This window comes from Trichoplusia ni, chromosome 1, assembly GCF_003590095.1.
Source record: "Trichoplusia ni isolate ovarian cell line Hi5 chromosome 1, tn1, whole genome shotgun sequence".
Lineage (NCBI taxonomy): Eukaryota > Metazoa > Arthropoda > Insecta > Lepidoptera > Noctuidae > Trichoplusia > Trichoplusia ni.
The window spans coordinates 6,401,900-6,427,918 of record NC_039478.1 but is presented as its reverse complement, the minus strand read 5'-3'; the positions used below and the strand labels follow the sequence as shown (position 1 = coordinate 6,427,918).

General features: G+C 35.7%; 2 protein-coding genes across 2 annotated transcripts in view; one reads left to right on the top strand and one right to left on the bottom strand.

The window, feature by feature from the left end:
* Positions 1–26,019, bottom strand: part of LOC113492131 (rap1 GTPase-activating protein 1) — a 276,804-nt gene that overhangs the window by 206,954 nt on the left and 43,831 nt on the right. The gene's annotated exons all lie outside the window — the stretch shown is intronic.
* Positions 514–4,802, top strand: LOC113500263. Its single transcript, XM_026880987.1, has 2 exons — positions 514–1,578; positions 4,752–4,802. The coding sequence occupies exons 1-2, from the start codon at positions 514–516 to the stop codon at positions 4,800–4,802; spliced, it is 1,116 nt and encodes a 371-aa protein (XP_026736788.1).

Below are 26,019 nucleotides of genomic sequence, written 5' to 3'. Positions count from 1 at the left end.
TACTACAGCTAATATTGGCTTGTGAATAACAGTCATTACTGCTGATTAGCATTCAAACGTGATTGTGCAATGAACCGGTTCTTGTGATTTAAGTGTTTGACGGTCCCGAGCTTCTATTGTTTTGTCTGCACCTGCAAAACGTACCTACTTGGAAACCGTGAATGCTGTCATCGTATACTTGAATGATGCTGTACTTTGACTAGTTTAGTTCCTTATTAGGTTTAAACATCTTTCTGGAAGAATTTTGATAATAATAATAAAAAAAAAAAAAAAAAAACTTCGTGTCAACCGTCAATCATCTATTTTTTCTGAATATTTTTATTTTCGAACTTCTTTACGATAATTATACAATAAACAATATTTTTATAATAGTATATAGTAAAAGTGCACATATAAAACTCAAGAAACCATATTAAAATAAAAAAGTAAATAAAAATGAAAATCCGATGTACGATGACATATGTCATCACTATAAAATATGTAATTTACGACTCAGAAAACAAGAATAGATAAATGTTGACACGAAGAAGAGCAGCACGCCTTCCATCCCCGGGCTCGTCGCCGAGCTCCGCCTCGCAGCTGCCGCCGGGCCGAGGTCCAGCGCCGGCAGTTGCAGTCGCGTCGAGCTCCAGCGACGAGTACTACTCCCCGCCGACGTCGCCAACACCTGTACGTCGGCCGGGGAGGCGCCGGCCGCCGAGCAGCTTGGCGCCCTCAGGCCAACCGGCCTCGAACAGGGCTCCCGCTCCCGGTGGTGTAGTGCAGCGCATGAAGTGGACTCGACCCATGAACGAGAATGTCATGCGCGCCTACTATGGGGCGACAGGGGGAGGAACTAACCTCACTGCGTACCGTGCCAGAATGCTCTCTCTGTTTCGGGCCCTTGAACCGGACGTCGACGTATCGGCACAACGTTTGTCGGATCAAGTGCGAGTTATCCAACGTAATCACAGATTGGATGACGCGACGCTTGATCGATTGCGCTCTGAAGTGCAGACTAGCCCTGTCGTCGTTACCCCGTCAATAGCGGAAGCGCCAGCTGCAAGCGCGCTGCCTGCCAACCCTGCTGACGGGGGAGATGATGACGGTGCTATAACTGTAAGTACCCAGTGCAGTGATCATATAAGGAGTACATTGGAACAGGCGGTTCTGGAGTATCGGTCAACACCCCGGGACCAGAGACCGCGACTACCTCGCTTGCCCATGCACAACCGAAACAAGGCGCTAATGGGTGTCCTGGATTCGCTGCTATCCAGTTATTTTGGGAACAGCGAAGACCTCGGTGACACGCACTCGCTTCTGTACTGTGCGGCTGTTGCGGCGTGTCGTGTAGCTGGTGTTACCTTTCGAGATAACACAGCTGCACGGCCTAAGCAAGCGGCACCAGCCTGGCAGTGCAGGATTGAGAAGCGTGTTGCTGAGGCCAGGACACTCATAGCCAAACTTGTTGCGTTTCGGGGCGGAAACACTCGCCCTAGGGTCATGCGTTTTGTAAAGCGGGCGTTTACTGGGACTAATATTAGCCCCAGCGAATACACCGCCCGAGTTACAGAACGCATTGACTTTTTTAAGCAAAAGGTGTGTGCCTGGGCAAGCCGTATTCGACGGTACAAGACTCGGGTGGACCGATTTCACCAGAACCGTATGTTCCAAAGAGACCAAAGATGGGTGTACAGATCTTGGGAGCAACCTGCGTCGGAGGAGGGTGCCGGACGCCTGCCGGATGATGTCGCTACAAATTTGTTTTGGCGCAGCATCTGGTTGGCGCCTGTAACCCACTCTGAGGGGGATTGGATACGTGATGTTGAGCAATCGTGTGAACGAATAGAAGAAATGGGGGCTATTGATATTAGTCCCCAAGACGTAGCCAATGCAGTCCGTCCGTTGGCCAATTGGAAAGCCCCGGGCCCGGATGGACTGCATAACTTCTGGTTGAAATGGCTACCAAGTTCACATGGTTGCTTAGCATCCCAATTCCAATCTGCCGTAGACTCGGGCGTGCTCCCACAGTTCTTCACTACTGGTTCCACCCATCTGCTCCACAAAACAGGTAGTACCACGGACCCCAAAAATTATAGACCCATTACATGTTTACCCACCATCTACAAACTGCTTACATCCATTCTGAGAGAAAAGATTAATGACCATATTGAACGGTTTTCTATCATGTCTGCCTCTCAGAATGGATGTAGGAATGGGTCACGTGGTACTAAGGAGCTACTCCTTATTGATATGACTATTTGCCAACAAGTTCGCCGCTCCAAAAAGGGTGTGTCGACATGTTGGATAGATTATAAGAAGGCCTATGATTCGGTGCCACATGCATGGCTCATGAGGGTGCTAGAGTTGTATAAAATCAATACAACTCTACGCACTTTTTTGAAGTCATGTATGGGGCAATGGACTACGGTGCTTCACTATCCAGGATGTCGGGATATCCAAAAGAGCGGTCAACTTATTAGGATTGAGCGGGGAATATTTCAAGGTGACAGTTTGAGTCCCCTGTGGTTCTGTTTAGCCTTGAATCCTCTTAGCACTCTGCTTGAGAATTCAAGGCTGGGCTATTCGTTGCGGAGAGGAAGCCAGGTAATCTCCCACTTGTTGTACATGGATGACCTGAAATTGTTTGCTTCCAACAAGTTGCAACTGATGAAGTTACTGAAGATTACTGAAAGCTTCAGTAATTCCATCAGAATGGAATTTGGTGTTGACAAATGTGCAGTCATGCATGTAAAACGAGGTGGGATTGTAGAATCCCAGGGCATACAGCTCTCGGATTCTATAAACCTTAGGTCCCTCTCCTCAACGGAAACCTACAAATACTTGGGTATGTCAGAGGCGTTAGGCATTAATGTCGCTGACATGAAACAATCGTTACAGACACGTTTCTTTGGCCGCCTGAATAAGGTACTAAAAAGTTCCTTATCGGGCGGTAACAAGGTGCGTGCCTTTAATGGTTGGGTCATGCCAGTGATAATGTACTCCTTTGGCATACTCAAGTGGACACAGACCGAACTGGACGCCTTGGATAGAAGAGTCCGCACACTGCTCACCGCAAATCGAATGCACCACCCGCGATCATCGGTAATGAGGTTATATATCCCGCGAAAGTGTGGGGGTCGTGGCTTCCTAAATGCCAAGACCCTCCATAATCGCGAGGTATGTAACCTCAGGGAGTATTTCCTCCGAGTGGACGTGGGGATGCACCGAGATGTGGTGGCAGTGGATAAGGGCTTCACTCCGCTCTTTCTAGGTAAAGAGAACTGGCACAAACCTATCGTACTAAGCGTCAAAGACCGCAAAGATGTATGGCAAAGCAAGGAGCTACACGGACGCTATTATCGGACCCTTCACGGGGCCGATGTAGATTTCTTAGCGTCCGTGGCCTGGCTACGCTTCGGAGATCTCTTTGGAGAAACCGAAGGGTTTGTATGTGCAATTATGGATGAAGTTATCATGACGAATAACTACCGAAAATATATAATTAAGGATGGTACAGTTGACATCTGTCGGGCATGTCACTGTCCCGGTGAATCCTTGAGACATATAGTTTCGGGATGTTCTCGTCTTGCTAACGGTGAATACTTGCACAGACATAACCAAGTGGCCAGGATTATCCATCAGCAGCTTGCTCTGAAATACAAACTTGTGGAATCTGAGGTGCCGTACTATAAGTATGTGCCCGACCCAGTTCTCGAAAGCGGTCATATCACACTGTACTGGGATCGATCTATCATCACTGACAGGACTATTGTTGCCAATAAGCCTGATATAGTGGTGATCGATCGATCAGAGCGTCGGACAATGATTGTTGATATCACTATCCCCCATGACGAGAACCTCGTGAAAGCAGAAAAAGAAAAACAATTGAAATATTTGGATTTAGCTCACGAGGTTGTCGACTTGTGGGAGGTGGACTCGGCAATCATTGTCCCGATAGTCGTAAGTGCCAATGGCTTAATAGCCAAAAGCCTCGATCAACATCTTCGGAGGCTCTCGTTGGGCGTCTGGGTCAAGGGTTTGATTCAGAAAGCGGTACTTCTGGACACGGCGCGCATCGTGAGGAGGTTCCTCTCTCTGGAGCCCTGACCACCGGCAGCTTGGGCCCTGTACCCGTTGCCGGTTGGACACTATTTTTTATATTTTTAAATGTATGTTGTTTTTTATATATATTTAAAAATGTAATTTATATGTATTTTAATAAAATAAAGGAAATAATAATAATAATATCCTGGGACAACTCACACACGGTTATCTGATCCCAAGCTAAGCAGAGCTTGTGTTATGGTAACCAGACAACTGATAAACTTACTTATATATTTCTAAATACATACATAATATAGATAAATTACACCCAGACACAGAACAAATGATCGTGCTCATCACACAAACATTTGTTCGGGGTGGGAATCGAACCCACGACCTCCGGTATAGCAGTCAGGGTCACTCACCACTAGACCAACAGGCCAGTCAAAAGTTGAGTTTAGTTTAGCAGTTTGATGTTTCTTCATTGAAGAGATGATATAAAAAAATGGGGTCATCAACACGTGTGACTGCGGAATCCCATAAACTATTGCTTCTTGGCACATAAAGCTTGAAGAAACACCTTGCAGTGATGATTGTAGCGGAAAGTAGAGTCTTATCGCTGTTGAACAGTAACAAACGTCCTGATTTTTTAAGTAAATAAAATTAAAGAATTGCGGCATTTCATTTTGAATATTTGATATCTAGATGGTTCCTTTCTAAAACAGCTTAAGAAAGACAATACGCCTGACAGAGCACCTTCCACCAAGTTTGATTAATTGAGTTGCACGTTAAGGAAATATTGAAAAAGGCTGGTCCCAATATTTGAATGATTGATGATAATGGAATTGACAATTCATTATGCATTTCATCTTTTAATTAATGGAACTTCGGCTTTTTTTACTTAGAAGTTTTAGCCTGGTTGAAATTCGTCCAAATATTTAATTATTTAGATCTATGATAATTGAAATAGTGTAAATTATTGTTGTTGTTTAAGGTAAAACTTCAAAGTCCAGTTTTAAATTAATCTTTTTAAGTTTTTGAAGATCCTATTAATTTATTACTATGCTTTAACCGTCTTATAATTGTGTTGATCTCCTTTAAAAAATCCATCTGTCGATGTAGCTACTAAAAATATAAACTGGTTTAAAGTTTTGTAATAATAAATCATACTGTGAGTAATATCGTGAAACATACTTCAGGGGGTCAAGTTATACTGGCCACACGTAACCACGTGTCATTAATTTTCATCATTATTTAATTGTTTATAACAATTGACTGGTTTTATAGGATGTCCTACGTAGGACGAATCATTCAATTGTTTTCAAGGTGAACAATAAAGGTTAAGGTTATTAACGTTTATTGACGATATTCATTTAGAGTTACGATTACGAAATTCCGTTTTATTGTTATACTAGCGGCGCCCTGTGGTTTTACCCTTGTTGTTCCTGCTTCCGTAGAAATAAGGAGAACGAACTATAGAGGAAGTATACTAATTGAAGATAAAGTAGAAATAATTTGTTAAAGTAGGTTTGTATTTATTCATTGTTAGCTCTGAATTTCCAATGATGGGCGAAGTCCTACCCTTTTCTTTCATTTGCCTATGAGTGAAATTCAGTAACAATGATATTAATTAAATTAGTTTTGAAATTCCGTTCGTGTGATTTAGATTTTTGGGATTTGTGTTCTTTACGGGACCCTAATTCATTTTCAAAAACAAAAGTATAGCTCCAGTTATTGCCTAATATAAAGTTTATTAGAATCCGTCTAGATTTTCCAAAGATTCACTCGTCCAGCTTTATTATGCTTTGTTCTATTTAATTGAGGATGTTCAAAATAAATAGAGCAAAACAAACTATCACAATTATCTTGCCCGTTTATTAGAACTTTATTTATGTTTCTTTAGTTCATAGAAATTGGGTTCGGAAATAATATTAATTAATTTTCAACTAGTGAAGAAACTAACAGAATTAAAATTGGGTGTTTTTGGCTTTACGACTTTAGAATTTGATAATTTGGATTGATTTTAGTTAACTTTATAAAGTTAAAGATTTATTAGTAGGTATATTAATATTTAGATATTTGTATTTTTTACTTTAATCTATTTTAGTTACAAATGTATTTTCTTAGTATAAATTAAAATAAAAGATAACTTCAAAAATTGTTCGTCGTAATGTTTCATCTATTTTTTGCCATTTACATAGTTTGACTCAATTATTTTTATACACATTCTTAACAACCTTTACGTCTGTAAAAATAACTCAGCACTTACACAAACATAACACGAAACAACATGTTGGCATCTCGTCTGAAACAAATGGAGCGGCAAAATCGTCACCATCAAACGATTTCAAAAAAATGTACGTAGGTAAAAGCAAAGGTTTCAGTACGAGGTGAGACATTTTTGGGCGTGTTATCTTTTTCAGGAATCGACAAAGAGTTTTTTTACTGTTGTGCTTATTTATAAGTAGGTATTGTTTGTTTCCGTCCCACGCTGCGCTTGGTGGTACGTGGTCTCCACTCCAGAACTTTTCTGACCCATCGGCCGTCCGATCTTCGCGCTATGTGGCCCGCCCATTGTCACTTCAACTTAGCAAGTTGAAGTGGCCATCCTACGGGCTAGGACCCGTTGGATGCAGGTGGCAACGAACCGGTCGCGCTGGAGAAATTATGGAGAGGCCTATGTCCAACAGTGGACTGCTATAGGCTGAGATGATGATGATGATGATTGTTTGTTTTCGTACCTGTGTTATTAGGTTTTAGAACAATACTGCTACTGTCGTAGAAGGCATAAAAGGCATTGCATTTAAAAAATGCATTTAAAAAAATACATAAAAATACATTGCTGCGGTTAATTTTTATGGTTATAAACTCAGCAACATAACTTTAAAGTTTCATACTTTAGTGGTTGAAGTCGCGGGTTCGATCCGCGCGTGTGCGATACACAATTGCTTGACCTGAGTCTGAGTCTTTGTGTGCATGTGACTTGAATGTTTGTACGACACAAGGGTACAATTCCTTAGTTCTAACTGAAACATGTTAAAAATAAGAACAAAAAATCTAATTACATCTGGTATTCGAAATGTATTAATTCAAAGAATCAGATTAAAATTTGACAAACTAACTTCCTCAAAACCAACACTTGTGATTGATAACACAACTAAAACAATGGAACGATAACTTAACCGCTTGTATATAGTTATTAAATTATGAAAACATGTAATAACACATGATGTAACGTCTATTGTTTTACTTTTTCTTATGCGGCCGTGATTGCGGTGTCAGATCTCGGTATAAAAAATATGAGTGGCCGTAAAGTCAAATATATGAATGGCAACTAATTAACTATAACTCACAAGTTCACGTCATCGTTTAAGTTATAGACCAGGGCAAAATGTATGCCTTCTGTCAAAAAAATATCCCAATAATTACAATTTCACATAGCGAAAATTGCAAAATCTAGTGGCAAAGAAGACAAAACCAGCGCTCAAAAACACTATTTTAATCATAATTTTCTAAATGTGACTTCTGATCTTCTATTATAACTGAGCTATGTCTTCATCAGAACTATACCAGAAAGAAAATTACAGAAAAATACAGTGATCCAGAAATGTAGGTTTCCGGCAAAGTTACTCAAAGGAATCCTTGGATCCTCTTTGAATTACAAAGCTTCGATACGTTTGTACGGAAACTTATACATAAACACTTTGGTACCGGGATGTTGGGCCTAAGTGTCTCTTGAGGCGGTCGAGAGGAGATTTTTGCAATTTCTAGCGTCCGTCGGGAGCGCTGCCTGGCTAGAGATTGGCCTCTCTATGAGGCATGTAACGCGATGAATTTTTCAATGGTCCTTCCATGTTTTTCATTTAGGTCATTCTTTTAATATTTTGTTGAAGTTTGCTTGTCGATGTGTAATTTTGTGTGACGTTGGCTTTATCTTATAAGTAGGTAAACCAATTTGGATTGTAAATAATTATTCACGTCATTGGAATAAGTAAGTTATTATTAAAGACCTGTGAATCCCACAGGTGAGTAATACTATAATTATCTGCTTTTTCTTATTTTATCTGTGTTTAAACAAGTATAAAGTGTATCATCATCAGCCTTGAAGAAACCTCGATATTTGTTCTTCCCATTCTTCCCTGACCTTTGCAGATGAAAAGTCCACCACTTTAGATGAGCAAAGGTGAATTAACACATATTTGCCAATTGCTTCAATCGGATATGACCCCCTGATATCACCCACTTTTATGATCATCGTAAAGCCTCTAATAATTTCCACGCAATCAATTTTGGCTCAACTTTCGATAGGAATTCCTTCCTTTATTTTACTTCCTTAAAACTTTGGGTTACTGCTTTGAATTTAACTGTCTTTAAAATGCTATTTGTAATGGCGCCATTAAATAGAATGGGACCGTCTCTTTTGTTATTTCTTCCTGGATTTTCGGGCCCGGATTTACCAGTTAGTGATATAAAAAAATGCTATAGCAAAAATAAATACTGTGGTAAATTATTTTACTTAACAACGAATTTGCACAAACGAATAAACAATGAAAAAAAAATTTCTTACCCTACTTTTATTTTCTGCATATATTCTGAATCAGGCAACTCAAAAGACGAAGTACTTTATTACAAATGCGAATAATAATTCAAAGCATTTGTTGATGTTTTTCGACTAAACATTAATTATTCATTATGGTACCATAATAACATACAATAAAGAGACGTCACTCTTTCTTCTTTTTTGGTAAGGGACCCAAAATATAAGCCACACCGGCACTGTAATCAATCTATATTCCTACAACGTAATACACTACATAATGACAATGGTTGACAACAACTGCGTACGTCTCCTAAAATTATAGTCGATCGCCGCCATTGTTGTATCCAATGAATATTAAAGGCGCGTGCGCACGACGTGTTAAATATTTCGTTAGAAAGTCAGCTGGGATTTCTGTGACCCATTCAAGGTAAAGGGTACGTGTCCGTGCGTTTTGGATGATAAGGCATTGGTTGGGTGAGAGTGTTTGGTGCCGACGATTTTTGCCGGCTCAATACGAATGAAAAGTAAAATTTTGTTTGGACCATCAGTAAAGTAATAAAAAATTGAAGACAGGTATATTCTTAGTAAGATAAATTGCTTAAAATTTCAGGAGTGGAGGTTGGTGTCATAACCCTTGCATATACAAGGATGAAAATTGAAATTGACGTCACGCGAAATTACTATTTCTTGTATCTGCGATCGGTCGCAGTGCACGGAAACGCACCTTAAGGGATAGTCTTCGTGGTCTTCATTATAGGTTCATTTGTTTTCGATGCGAGGACAATGATTTGTTAGTGTAATTACGTATTAAGTATTCGGATCGCGTTCGTCTCTCGCCATTAATGGAAATGTTTGATCGATTTTTGTTTGGTCCTGGATTTTTCGATGGTAGAATGTGAATGTGACTTGGTTTCACTTTTTTTAAATTAGTTTTTTCATTTTGATCGATTTGAAATGACTGTGTCAAATTTGTAAAGAAGCGTCATCATTTGCTTGGAGAAAAATGGCTAAATTAATTTTAATTGCTTTAGAATGGAGTACCCACGCGTATTTCGGGATCGTTCAGTTCGATGCGCATAAATGCGCATGCATCAGAAACTAGTGGGGCAATCCCGATAAACACGCGTGAGTTAACCATTTTTAAACGTGTAAAATCGTTTTAAGAAATGTGTTTTTATCGATTGTTATTTGTTCTGCTACTTTCTTAATGTGGCTTAGATTATTTAGAAAACTTGTTAACAAATCCAACTTTTCTTAAAAAATGAAAATCATTGGTTTACTCAAAATTATCTACCACCACCAAGCAACTATCAAGAGTAATAATAATAACTTATTTCAAAAACTTAAGTTCTGCAAGAATAATAAGCATCCCTTTTGTAGCATCAAGCGGCGTTTGGCTGAAATCCAGGCCGGGTTCCCAATAAAGACAGGCTTTAATATATCTAATAGATTGTTATCGTCTGGTTTTGAAGGAAAATTCAAATGTAAGGTCATTCCGATCGACTTCGATATTTGAACGGTGGCTCAGAGTTTTTTATCCTAGATTGTTGGTAATGGAAACGGTCGTGATGTCTTATGTTACGGAATGCGTAAGTATTCACTTATTTATTTATTCATTGCATGTACTTGATATTGATCTAGTCACCCATTTGTAACAGCTGTACGATGCGTTTTGTTCTGATTTATCTATAAGCTATTGCGTATAATCCTTTATAGACTTGTAGTTTTTGTAGCAACAAAACGAGATGGAGTGATGTAGTATTGGAGGATATGAAGGAAGGCCAGTTGTCCTAGAATGATGTTAGGGACACAGCGAAGTGGACAAGAAAAATTAGGATAGCTGACCCCACCACCATATGGGAAATATAGCTGGGAGGAGAGAGAGACTAGAGAGTAGCTTTATCTAGGTGTATGCTGATAATTTCTTCTGTATTATATTTTCTTAATTATCGAACGTCAAACACACAACATGATAAGAGAGATATCTATAGATCATTTATACTTTTAACTTCGACCTCTCTTGACTAATGACGTTAGCCATACTGAACACGCTGCTTTACAAACAATTCGAGCAAATTTTAAAATAAACAAAGATAGCTCCGGCCTATACTCGTATGTTACACAAGACAATTTATTTGAAGTCATCCGACAGTTACACAAGCTATACAGTAACAGTAACATTAACGTTTTGTTAACAAAACACCGGTCGTTAGTTGTTTTTTCACAATTCTCTCCATTGTTTTGTTAAAAGCCGATTGAAATAATCGTTCTCACGTTCCACTAGATATGAGCCATTGTTGGCGTTCCAATGTCTCTGATATGTTCTAATGTATAAATAATATGTAGTTCAGCATCTATGGGGAGAAATTTCTATTGTCCAAAAATAATTAATATTTGCAAAAGAAATCAGATTCGTGATAGGTTCGTCCCCGTTCGTAAACATTCGAGGTCTTAATTTTAAGCTACAATTATAAAATAGCTATAAATGTTTGGAAGAGAAAATATGAACAGAATGGAGAGCTGGAGATATCTCAACATAATCCCGTTAATATTTTAAAAACTTTAGTTTATTCTCGTGTGTTTAGGTATCAGGATTGCGACTAGTTTCGGACCCGACCCGAAATAATTAATTTAAAAAATTGATAGCAATTGAAATAGTTTTCATTTGAAATTAGTTAAATATCAAACTTTTAATAATTTGTGCGAGAGTTTTACTTAATTCCTGCTACAAAATAAATATACTATACTGTGGTATATTAATTTGGTGGTAAAGACGCTCGTCGGCGTCGACGTGAGATGTCAACGTTGCTAAGTGAAGTTAGTGTCGGGTAAAGCTGACGTTGTACGCTGAGAGAATTCAAGAGCTTAGAGTGACTACATAATAAGCGTTTTATGTTTCCTTATTATTTTAGTATGACTTTATACTGGGAAACAGATGTGGGAGGTATAAAGTAGGAGGAACGCATGAAATATTGATTTTCAAAATTAATTTTCGTTTTAATACTTAGGTTAAAAGAGAGAGAGGCTTAATAACCTACAACATAGTGTTTGAGTAATAATCAAGTTCAGGTTGAGCTAATCTAGGAGAAATCTAGACTTACTATTCTACTATGTGCAAGAATTTTGGTCAATCTATGCATGGGCTAAGGTTGGTTTTATTCTTATTAATTATGTTACTACCTGTTGCACGCGGCTTTGCCCGCTTGGATGTCGGTTATTTATTTATTTATTTATTTATTTATTTAGGCACATCAACAACATAAACACAAACATAAAAATAAACATTACACGAATCTTAAAACTAGTGTTTACATCAATTATAGACGTGCACAACAATTACAAAAAAAAAGAAAGAAAGTCTTCACAGTATTCACAGGTACAATATTGCTATATAAAAAGGAGTAAAATTAAACAACTTTGAAAAGTAGAAGATATTAAGTAGTAACAATAATAAAAATAAAAAAAGGACAGTAATAATAATAAAAAACATAAAAAAAACATCATCGAAAACAATTACTTATTACTATCAAGTAACTGTGTGGTTATAGCTGTTACAGGTCAAAATATTATTCTCTTTTAACGAAGTCGGGTAAAAGTAGCCAATACGTTTGTCTAAGGTGTCGCTAGCCCTCTATAATAAATATACACATACACACACAGACTCATATGCTTTCGCATTTATAATATAAAATGTTATTATCATATTAAATGCAATATTATTTATATCAACTTGTTCCCATAATTCAATCTAGTTATTTACGTATCATGGAGAAATAATTGAAACAACAATGAAATCCCAGTAGTCGTAGTTTAAGTTAATTTGCCTATTGTTCTATCGATGAGAAACTTTGTGACGTCATGATCACTTCTAAATGGCCACTAATTGATATTTAATTCACTTTCCTTTTACTTTACATAGATAGAATTAACGTTTAAGCAAAGAGTTTCTTTAGGAAATTGGCATGGTTAAATATTTTAACAAGACCCATCTTGTGATGGAGCAATGACGAATCTTTTACTACGTGGGGAAATCCTTGGCCCAGCAGTCGGACGTTTACAGGTTTGTATTATTTATATTATATGGTACAATGAAATTATAATAATATTTTGCCATTTACAGCAGCCAAAATGTTTGAGTACAATAATTTATTTAATTATACACTGGAATCAGTTTCGACAAACAAAAACAAATTCAGAAATAGTCAGCTCAATTATTCACAATTCAAAAACAAGTGCCGTTCAGAAAATAGATTTTGTTAATGTCATTTTCATACATTCGTTCATTACGTAATTTTAGTACTCATACTAACACTACACTGTTTTATTGAATCAAAATGAATATGTCAGGAACAGGTCGCCTCCCGCCTCGCGAGTTAAACAAGCGAGTGTTACGCAACAATCGTTTACGTGACGTACATGGATTATGCGACGTATTTAACGTACATTCATATATTTCCACTCCATAATGAATTTAGGAAACAAGTTTTCAGTTTTCTCGAGTTTTGGTATAACAAAGCTTGAAATTTACTTTACAAATTACATTTAGATGAGAAATGGACTGAATAGCTAATTATATCAATGTTTATTTAGGTTTCGTTAAGCCTAAGTACACGGAGGTTGGTTATTAATAAATTAAGATAGCATCGGAAAATATCAAAGTAATCTGTTGCCGGAATTTTGACATCGTAAATGGGATGTTTTGTTAAATAAACCGATGCTTCGTCAAGAATAAATATTGAATTAATTCCTTCAGTTTAAGTATATTTAAATTCTGTATTTACATGTGCAAATAAACAGATTCGCTACGTGCAATTCGTCAGCATTAAAATACACACCGCCCTACTTCCCTTTCAGCAACGTGTTCAGAATACAGGTAATTCATTGAAATCTCTCTTCAAGCAAATTTTTCTTGAATATTTTTTCGTGAGCATTTTTCATGATGCATGTTTTCCTGCAAAACGTAACGAATGAACCAAGTGGCTTCATTTTGAGTAGGTATACGAATATTACAAGTGGATTTTCAAACAAAAATGCTGACCAGACAAGAAACTAAAATTTTATAAAGATAATATAAAAATATATACACTACACCAAAAATTTACTGTTTACCGTTTTGTAACAAAAAATTATATCTGGTTATAACTGGTCACTGTCATAAACAAATGTAAATATTAAGAGAAAAAGTCAAGAAAATTCACTTAACCTATGCCATCCATAATAGAACGAGGAAAGAATCTTGTTAGATAGTCGGGCCGTGGATATAAACAATGAGTTTAGTCTATATGGGTGAAAACCTCTTTACTAAAATCAAACTACATCAATTGGGAATATAAGGACAACTGGATTCAGATCCTAATGTAAACACAGAGAATTGGTTTTCGAATGAAACAGTAAAATTTATAAAATTGCTAAACTTATAATACACTAAAAGGTGCTTTATACGGTCTAAAAAGATTTTCAAGAGTGAGACAGAATGAGACGTAACGCTGACTAAAAATTGCAACTTTAAGTATTCGATCATTTAATATTTTCATAGAATTTTTAAAATCGTTAAGTAAATAAATGTAAAAATAAACATTATTTCGATGCATTCAATTAAAAATATTCGAACGAATACATTTCATCGCAGAATGATTAATGGAGGCTGAAGATTTAAATATCGTCATCAAAGTAATGAAACTCCATATTGGAATATCAAGGGAATTGATATATTTGATCTGGTATTTTTGTTTTAAGGTATTTAAACGAATGTTTGCTTGAAATGTTATAATTTTTATTTTCAACATTTTAATTTATCCAGGCTCTTGTATTTTTTTTTATTCATAATTAGTAACTCAGATATATTTTATTGTGATAAGTAGTAGTAAGGGGTTTTTTGTGGTGCTATTGGAAACGTGTCAGGGGTACGTTTAGATGTGCCGGTGTACTTGTATGTTGGTATGTGCCCTGAAATACTTAAAACTAATAAATACTTATAGATATCAAGTACATTAGTACATTCTAAATGTATTTTTTTTTTACATAAATAGGTCCCAGGTTTTCAGACATCCAATTTGTATTTCAAGAGTACAGATACAGGATGTTGTTTATTCATGAGTCATTTGAAATTTTGTACAGCTAAGCCCGCCTCGCTTCAACAAGTGAAATGTTGATACAATCCTGAAATATTTATATTCGTTTCACCCAAATTGCTTTTGTTTGTTAAGTAAATTATTGTGATTAACAATCTGGTGTTATTTTGGAGAATGGATTTGATTTTTGTAGCGATGTTGTTAATTTTATGGGATGGGTCGCGTTTTAGTATAGTTTTAGGTGTGAGAAATAGCTTCATTTACGTGAATTAACTGGGAGAAAAAGAACTGTGTAGTAGGTATGTACATTTGTTTATTATGGCAGTGATAAAAAGTTTAGTCCAGTTTTACTTTTAAATATAAAATATATTTTTTAATAAGTAGATCTTGAAATGCAATCGCTAAGACTTATGTCTTGCTTATACCTCTGAAACCTCAACTAGTCCATTTTATGTGCGCAACCTATTTCACATCTAACAGAAAATAAAACTTGTAATATAAGTTTGCAGCGTTAAAATTGCTTGGTTTGCAATTTCCCTGTCGTGTACAGTGAACATGGCATTTACAGCCAAGTTTGTACATTATGACTGTTTTCCTTCAGTAAAGGGGTTTGAACTGACAGGAATATAATTACACTATTCTTGCACGCCATTATAGCTTTGATGTGATTGCTGTTTGATCCAAACACTTTCAAACTGATGTTGTTGTTATAAAATTGATGCTCATAATGAATACTATTCCCCAAAAAACATCTAATATATATAAATGATGCAACCCCGCCGTCGCGTCAGCTCATGATTAAGGACTCCAGTTGGGTTTGAAACTAGTCTGGAAGTCCCGATAAATAAGCGTGAGTAAACCGTAATTTCAAAATTTTATTGATTTAAAAGAGATGAATAACCCCAAAGTAAACATTTAATTGTAAGTAATTGTAATGACTTACATAATTCAAGTCACGTTTTATGAGAAACGTATGTTAATTTAATTTTCTTTGTATATCGTATACATAATGGAAACAAAACCATGTCAATTGTAAATAGAAGAACACAACGTAAAAATTAAATCTTTTAGTAAGGCTTACCGTAGTAAAAGTATTTTGTTTATTTCGTTAGTACTTATATTAAAACAAATTAAATTAAATTTGATTAAAAAAAATGAGTTTATTTTCCACCAATGCGGTTACAGCGAGCGATAATGATGATGATTCACATAATCTTCATCATGATTCCACAAAAAATCTTTAAAACTTAATTACTAATTCCAAAATGTACCTGAGTAAAAAAAATCATACCAAAAAAATATGCTCAATGAATAATTCGATTAAAGAACGCACAAAAGAATTTCGAGAAGTTTCCTTCGAGTCCCATTTTACTCAAAGGTTGACTGGCTAAGTTCAGAAATGTTATTACAACCCTTTCAAAAATTCTGTCTTACACTTTATTTAAGAATTCATGTTAATTCGTATAAAGGTTCTGCTTGAATAATGACTGAGTGACGCTCACCAAAAAGGGTGACATAGCTGTATATACGTAGATAGTAGATAGCTGTATTACGTAGATTTGACTAGAAAACTACGTTCACAAAATATAGTAGGTACATTTTCACACTAGTTCTCTCAAATTGGTACATATAGGTACATGTATCAACTAAACTTATTATTGAAATGAAACTACTTTTACGGATTTTATCGCGGTTTAATTTTAGATTTTAGTTCCCGACGTTTCGAAACCTTTGCAGGTATCATGGTCACGGGCAGACTGAGTTGGCGTTCGTCTTGACAGAAGATGTTGCTCGTTCTACCTTCATATTTTAATTAATTATTTGTGGTCTGGAAAATCTAAAATTAAACCGCGATAAAATCCGTAAAAGTAGTTTCATTTCAATGTCTCACATTCGCGTAAACCTAAGAAACCACTATAAACTTATTATCTATGTCATTTTAATAAGGCACTTTCCCTTTTTTTTTCCTTTATGGACCTGCACTCGGCAGGACAAAAATGTAAAGTGATGCAAGTAAATTAAAATCACTGGTGTTGCCAGTTGCCGTCGCCGCTTGTCACGTATGTAGTCAACTTATTGTTGCCCTACACAATGAATAATGAAGCCATTTTCAGGGCTTCAGTAAAAGCATTCCATGTGAATATTAAAATTACTTTGAGTGGAGAGTTAGCAAAATACTTTCGTAACGTTTTCGGTTCTCAATGAAAATATATTTTTATTTTTAGATGCACTAAAATAAAATGCTGAAGTTGGAATGAGTGCCACTAAAAATGAATATAATACAGCTATGTGTATGTGTGTACTATATGCTTTTTTGCGACAAATCTATGAAAAAGGCTGCTCAAACTAATTTCTGATGCTCTATGATTTGGGTATGGCAAAGGTAATGAAAAATAAAATAAAAAACCTACTGCGGGTCACGAAAGCGTTTTCCCAACTATGTTGGGGTCGGCTCCCAGAGCGACTGCCTATCTGACCTCCTTAACCCAATTACCTGGGCAACAAGATACTGGTTGTCAGACTTTCTAGCTTCTGAGTACATGTAACGACTGTCAAAAATGTAGGTGTATCAACCGGGGCCAAAAATTAAACGTGCCTTGAAAAACACGGAGGAACTAGTTATAATATAGATGGTCCCCCATCGATCCAGATATATTAGCTTGAAGGCGGTAAAACAATATATATTTATCAGTTGAGTTAAGTCATGAAAGAAATATTTCTTTGTTTTTCTAATGCAAATGCTATAAATAAGGTGACATGACAATATGGCCTGACATTCCATCGTTTCGCAATGCGTAAGATGCCATCGTTTGTCATGGTATAAACCCATTACATTGGTGTTTAGAAGCGTGACTTAGACAATAAACAAACATACAACCAACAACTTCAATGTACGGTCAAACAGAATATGGTTTAAAGAAAAAGTATTTAATGGAAAAAAGCCGTATTCAATCATATTTGAAAATCTACTCGATCTATCAAGTATTCTTTTTAGTCAAATATCCTATTGAATTTGTCTAACGTAACGCATATCATAATTTAATTTACAAAAGAGCTGTACATAATCATATTCACTTAAATACAAAATATCCTTTTTAATCATTAGGTCCGATGCTTAGCCTGCCTGTCGGCCAGATTGCCCAAAAGAGATATAAAGAAAGTATCATGAGTGAATTTTAGTCAGTTAAAGTCCTTAGCTCCCTTCCGTCCAACCCCAAAGTGGGTCAATTGATAATCCCATCCGGAAAAAAGATTAGCAACCAATTTCCTTGTTTCAGTGAAATACACTTCTGTTGCTGACTGTACGGATTGTCAACTTCCATGAAATAAAAACTATTCCGTATAAAAAGGAAGCGTCATTCATCATTGTAAAATTAATTATCTTAAACACGCAATTTTATGAATAAAATTGAGATCGGATTATTATATTAAAAGCTTAATAAATATTTTATCCGTTTTCTGATGTTACAAATTGATTTATGAAGTAATTATTTTGATTCAGCTTCATCATCAGAGAAGGAAACCCTTCTTAAAGAATTATGAATATATATATTTGAGTTAGGTTCAAATCATAACAAGAGTATTTGGTATCACGTACGCAATTCAAATAACACGAGCTTTGATCAACAGGATAATTATGAATTCAATTAAGTTACTAGGCAGTTAGATATTTGAGGTGACTAATTGAGCAGGCTAAACTATTTATCAAGTTACATTCAATGAACAAATTATACTGATGTATTTTATAAACGTAGGAAAAACTGCATCAGCCCATAGCAATAAATAAATATGTGCATTTGTTTTTTCTAAGTAAACTTAGTCAAATATTTTTTTATATTTAGCATACTACATACAAGTCTTATACATGACCATTAAAAGCGCTTTTCTTTGCTGTTAACGATGGCCCATAGCTGGTAGTTCGTACATGAATTTAATCTCAACTATGATGAAAGACAAGGATCACCACTTAGGACACAAACTACACAGATATTCACTTAGTGTTTCAGTAACTTGCTCAGTGTTGGAACAAGTATCGAAGATCGATTGCTCATTGATATGTTAAGATAATTTATACAATTTGCAGCCTTTCCTTCAAAAGGAAAAGTCCTAATCTTCGTAAACTTCCCAAGATATGTACATAATTCCAAAGTTATGTAGGAATGACAAAGAAAAAAGATTTTAAAACGAAAGATTACGAAGTTTTATAATTTCAATGAGATTGCTTTCAAGATACTCTCTTATCTGAATTGAATTAGGTTGGATTACTTATTGGCATTGAAATTGAAAACGTGTTTGGATTGGATTTATTCAAATCACACTTTGAGCAAAACTGGATCACGGACTATTTATTATAGGTACACAACTAGCACTCTAGTTATTTAAATATTGGTTGGAGGCTTTGCTTCATTAACCCTAGCATCCAAGAGAAAATGTATAAAACATAGTTAATTAGACACCAATTAATTAACTCGGCCTATTGTGGTCTATTGCTGGATATACGCCTCCTCCAAGTTGCTACATAACTCCCGGTTCTCCGCCTTCCACATCCTATCCGAATCAGTTACTTTTTTAGGTCATAAGGTGGATATGGGTATTGTTATCTGTTTTAGATGAAATATCAGATTTTAAAGTGTAAATTTTGTCATCCAATCACTGATTCAATGGAACCAAGCGCAACTCTATCCACATTTGCAGACAAAAGCTCTCCTCAAATTGGGATCGGAGTAGGAATCTTATTCGTCAACTCAGCTCCATTCGTTTGGCAGAACGCCCGTTCCCCACGATTCCCTATGATCAGAGCTCAACGACAAACTAACAACCAATCACTACGGACTTTCGAGGGTCCTCCAATATCTGAATGGACCCAACTGGTCTCTGCAAACATTGGGACGCAATCAATTCGGGACTTCTCTAAACATCATTAACCCGAGGCGACGTCATTAGTTTCCAATAGGTTATTTATAATAACAAGTTGGTCAACAACTGACTTAATTTATTTGCGGCAATCGGTTTATTCAAGTTTTTATTTACGATTTCCACGGAAAACCATTACTTTTTAATCATGTTACCTAAAATGTAAAGGTCTTGAATTAACTTCGAAAATATCAATTTATTTCTATACCGAATCCTATTTTGCATTATAACAAGTCGATTGTCAAGAAATATGTAATTTGAAAGTAAAATTGAATAATCTGTTTCGGAAGTCCCACTTGACATTTTTGGATACGCCGAAGGTTATACACGAAATTTATTTTTACCTAATCTTTGTAACTTGCCCCAGTATAGGTATGAGGATAATGTGAAATGTTGCGTACCTGTAACAAAATATAAATAGATGTTAGATTAAGATGAAATAAACATTTAAGAAGAGATTAACATAAAATTTGAGACATTTAAAAGTAATAAACACAACACAATAAAGAACGGTATTAGTCGATGTGTTTATTTTTGTTTTAAGCCTTTTCAGAAGAAACACACTTTGCTAGCTAAAAATAAAAAATGATACAATGAGTTCGAAAGCAGACTATACAAATAACATGAACCAGGAACATAACGCTGAAGAGAAAAAAAGACTTAAAGCCTTTTAAATTATTTAAAAAAAGTATCTAAGTGAGACATCGGCAAACAATATCTAATGCATAAGTTAGTATCGGGAGTCACGTCAGCTCCTAATATAAGCGGGACGTTACAACGCCTGATTGAAACAGGATTACATAAATCCCGAGGGCTTGTAAGGAAACTCCGTTCATGTCGAGTCAGAAAGCTAATCTTCATCAAGTAATCTTAATATTTAAAAGGTTTATAAGTCTTCGTTTACGATCAATTTATTATTCAATCAGATGACAATACGATGTTTTGACGAATAAGGATCGGACGGATGAGAAACTCAAGGATAAGCTAAAAGGTTTGTTGTAGCAATTGTTGTTCTTTCCGAAATCAGAAGGGCATGATTCCAACGTTGAGAAATTCAATTAAAAATACTTTTTAAATTTTTGATTTATGTATCACTAAACTTCACAATGTATATTACGTTTGTACATTATTTGCATCAAGATAGAGGCACATGACAATCAAAGACAAAGCAGCGATAACCACAAGAACCAAACGTAGTCTGGGAGCATGCGAACTAGAGTGGAAAATGCTCGAGGCCTCTACCAAAGGGTACAGAGTCTAATTAAAACGGATAGCTATTTATACAGTATTGGTATATTTATAGTGTTGTTGAAAATGAAGAAATGAGTCTGAATTTGTGTGATCTCATTTGGACATCGCATTTTAGGAAATTTTATAATCAAGTCTGTGGAAACCATTTTGGACTTTATAGAGATTTGTAGCTTAATTATTAAGAAGTTCCACTTCAATTTAAAGATTGTTAGTTTTCCAAAAGCTCTTGGCTCTTGAGGCTGTAACAAAAAAGAGTCTGAATTTAAGATTTCTAGAGGACAATCTAACAAGCAGTCTGACTTTTGCTTATACTTTTTTGATACCTATTGTTCATTTTCGACTTTCAGATTTTTCCAGACGAGAAAAAAAATAGTCTAAGTCAGCTTCGTTACTGACTAGCTGACAAATAGTTTTCACAAAAGCTAACGAATAGCCTCGACTAGACAGAACAAGGCTGTGTTGCGGTGGTAATCTTGTTAATAAAACATATTTCGTAGACTTTACAACCTTCACAAATTTTCGCTGAATCCTTGGATTTTTGTAACGGCAAATCCTAGAATTTATGACTGCCTAAATTTTCTTTTAGTTTTAATATTGGCTATTGAATTTATGAATATATATTGTTTGTAAGCAAATTAAGCTGGTGTAAGTGATAATGTTAAGAACTTTTTGGAATTAGTTCATATTCTGCGTTAAATTCTTGGGGAAGGATACATACAATTCAACACCAAATCAAAGCCAAGAAAAGGAGAGTAATCACATCTGGTGAAAAACATTAAAACTAATGTTATGCATACCCAATTCAAGTTGAAACAAAAGTTCTAAAGAAAAAGGATTGGATGAGGATTTAAGCAATATAAACTTTTTCAATCTCAGTCAAAATATCATTTCCTCCGTCGTAAAGAAATACGAAACGGTAGAGCGGAGGCACTAAATAAATTATTTAGAAAAAGTTATCTCCTCGAGATGGGATTATGTAAATCTGTAGGTAAAGCGGCGAGGTCACCGGATCACGAGACCTTGAGCCCGTAATTTGACGAACATAATGCAAGATTTGATATGGATTTTATGATACTGTCAAAATTTCACCCGAAATTACTTTTTCTTGTAAATGATCAACGATATTCATATTAATGTCTTCATCGTGACTGGTCTTCTATAGCTTCTTTCCTTCGAAGATTTTTTCATTTTTAGTAGGATGAAATTTATCATCGATCAAAAAAATTAGTTTGTAATTGACTGCCGGCTGAGTAATAATGACATGAATACAATCATCTGCAGTTAAGTGTCCAATATTAAACGACGCATTTTTTCATTAACTTTAAATACCTAACGTAAGAGTATCCTTAATACTTCATTAATATGTATTAAGATCATTATTTCAAACTCAGGCATTTATATTCAGCCATTACTCTCTGCCCGATCTAGTCGATTAAGAAATCTCCAACAAAAACTCAACAGGTCAGGTATCCTCATCATTATTCTAAACGAACCCTCTCGATCTGTATTCAATAACTGAATCGCGAAACATCGCGTCGAGGAAAAAGATAAAATATACAATACGAGCGAAAATATTGATTTTAAGAACACATGAGGCGTAATATTTGTCAGGCTGCGGTACTTTATTACCTTCTTTAAGAGAACCCTTTGAACCGTGCGTAGGTCAACTGAAGCGAAAATACGCCAAATTATATTCTAAGCCAATTAGGTGTTCAAGTATACGTGTTTTAACCGACCTTGGAGATGTTTTAAATACCACTTTTGTAAATGGAATTCTAAATCTTCTTTAAGGAAGACTAGCAAATTCTTAATATAACTAACAACATTGCCACACAAAATTGATACGAGCTGATTTATTTGTTATACGAAGACAAACATTCTTTTTGGATGAGGTTTGCCTTTTCTTTCCTAGAAATTTCGGATTATTTGGAATGTACGAAATGCCATAAATCTATTGGTAGATACATAAGTTCGTAGTTATAGTTTACAATATGTATATTCTTAAGTTTGGAGCTCGCTCGCTTAAGGAGCTCATGGCTAAGTTATAACCGCATATGTGAATCGATCACAGGTTAAGCTATGCTTGACGCGGTTGTCCGTAGTAGTCCCGACTGTTATTCCTACATTTTTGACAACCAGTATCGTGTTGCCCAGGTAACTGGGTTGAGGAGGTCAGATAGGCAGTCGCTCCTTGTAAAACACTGGTACTTCGCTGAAACCGGTTAGACTGGTAGCCGACCCCAACATACTTGGGATAAGGCTAGGCCGATGATGATATTCTTAAGTTTGTATACATATATTTGGGGTCGAGTCTCCTCACTTTTTCTGCGAAAGGCTGATCTGTCGTGGTTTGTTTCTTTAGGAAAATATGCAAAAAAGGAGTTCTTTAATGTTATATTCATCGATGAAATCTTCGTGAGATATGTAGCTCAATCACAGATCACCGAGTACCTTCGGTGTCTACAAATCAAGCTTCAATTTAAAAAGTAACTCAAATTTCTATAGAGTTAACCGACTGCAATAATTTCATTCCAAAGAGTCTAACGTTAACGTTCTAATCAGAATTCTAACGTCAGCAGACAACACTTTTATTCAATTGCCTTCGCATATCTTATCTTCAAAGAACTAGATACAGTCCCCGGATAGCCACCGCCATGAACATAGATTTTACCATAATCGTCATTTCTACATCTTCATAATACATGTATTTGTAAAACACCAATAACGATCTTACAATAAAACTCGTCCCCTTGATGTAAGCGTTCACATAATGCAGCAATATTTTGTTTTAGATTGCATCAAGGAATGTTTATTAATATTGTGCGTCATCGTAAAGTGGTTTTACTGCATCTGTATAATACATAAAGTAGGCAATATCCCTTACAAAGCAGCCATTCAGCTACTATCTGGTCATTTATAGCAAGAGATGAAACAAGGCGGTGTAGGGATGGGCAAGCGAAAGCTCTATCGATAAATTGAGTAAGAATTTATGTGATGACGGAATTATTCGAATAGCTTTTATCGATATTTTATTGCAGATTAAGTATCGTTTTAATAATTTATGATAGTATTAGTATTATTGTATATCCTAAAGATATATTTCAAGCAGGCTACAGTTACTCGGGCGCTATGCTCGCTAAAGTTACGTGGTTCATTGCGTAGTTGTGAAAATGTATTTCATATTAATTTATTTAATGTATCACTTTATTTATTAGTCGCGTAACTAGTGGTGTTAGATTACCGATTCAGATGACAGTTTGTTAGCTTATCGCCGACATAATCTTATTCGCGACAGATGGAATAATTTATGTTAGTACTCTTGTTTACTTTCGTCGCCCACGCCATATTTGCTTCTACATGAGGTAATATACTTAAAGATTGAACAGTAATATTTTCGTGTATGCTTTTACCGTTTCGGTTGTATTGGTTACCGATGGATTTTAACTTTTTTAAATATATTGAGCAAGTGTCATTTAGTCATTTCTCAAATGACAATGACAATACAAGCATTTTGATCGTAAGTGCTTTGAAAAAAATTGCCCTGAATTTAGTAAAAGCCTTTACAATTCCTTCTTAAAAATTGACCATACTAATTTCACTCGTCACATAAAACGAAGCTTAAAAAACATCGACACCTAGCAACGTATATCGATAAAACACGACAACGTCACTCAACGGTGCCGCAGTGTCGAAAGGGTGCAGTGCTTCAGCAAGCGGCGACGAGCTGACATCTGACTCAAGAGGGGTCAATGACTTTCTTTAACATATCCATCCGCACTGTGACAGTCTTATCAAGTTCGAGAGCAAAGTGTTAGGAAATTAGTGTTAAAAGTTTATGTTCAGAGTTTTTAGATTTCGGTCAGTGAACTTTAGCGTATTGGGAGAGATTGATTGGTTTAGAGTATTGCTGTAATAAAAGTTGTATATGATTACTAAGGCCGTAAGAAGATTATCATTAAACTTACGCAATAAGGTTCGAAGTTATTAACATACCTGAGGTCATACTACCGACTCTTAAAGTAATATTATTGTAATTGTGGAAGAGAAATGCCGCTCTACGCAATGTAGTGCTCGGCCACGTTCGCACAGCGGAAATAGTTCTACCTTTAAAAGTGGTGATATGTAACTTCTAATATCTTTAAATTAGGACACGTAATAATCATAAGAAATCATATAAAAACTACTGCGAGATTTTTGCAAAATTAGTCAGCAAAACTAAGTATTAAAGTAACTGTGAAATAAAAATTAATTTCAGTTTCCTTATCAAAATTATTGAGTATATTCAAGTTCGTCTTTATAAGTACTATTGCCTCATGATACAACCATATGACGTCCAGCTTAAAGTTTTAATTTCTGTGACGAAGAATTTCTCAAAGAACCGTCAGACTACGTATCCTTTCATAGTTTAATAGGCTGTTTATCAATATGAATATGTGTGGAACTACGCACTTCGCACCGACTGGGTAAAATTAAACTATCCGTCGAACGAACTTTATGTCCACTAAATAGGTACCTTCGTCGTGGTCAATAGTAAAGAAAGTTCTTAAAGTTGAATATGGACAAATTATGAGCAGAAAGTAAGTGTATAGTCCGTTTTTGCTCTTATGCGATAAAAAGAGAATTAATGACCGAGTTGTTTGTCATATTAATAAATGTCACAAATAAATTATTGCCGGTAATTCGTCAGTAACATGACAACGTGTTGTTTTTTTTTATTCGTTTCACTTTCAATATCAATCTGCTTCTGACAATTTCGACATGTCTTGTATTTTCGGTAGAGAAAAGTTACCAGGAAATTGGTTTGTGCAATAATGAAGTAACGCTGTTGCGATAATAATAATAATCTATGAGGATAATTTTGTAACTTATGTATTAGAGCAAGATCAATTAACACTATTATAATCGGTGTAAAATGAATACTATCAGTTGCAGTGTATCGTATGTAGAATATATTGTTTTTCCCCTTTTATCCTGTATCCTTGTGTTATTTTGATTAAGTTATTGAACTCCTAAAAGTTAATAAAAGGATTGTTATTCAAACGCGACGGCCGGTTCGAAGTAACGCAAAATGAGGAATCGAAAAACGGTTTTAGGGAGGCCTTTGTCCATGATACATTGTAGGCCAGAAAACAAAATCTCCCAATAGTACGTGTACTAAAAATCACAATTAAATAATAGCACTGAGTTTTAAAGCCACCTTAAATTCGCAAAGAAATT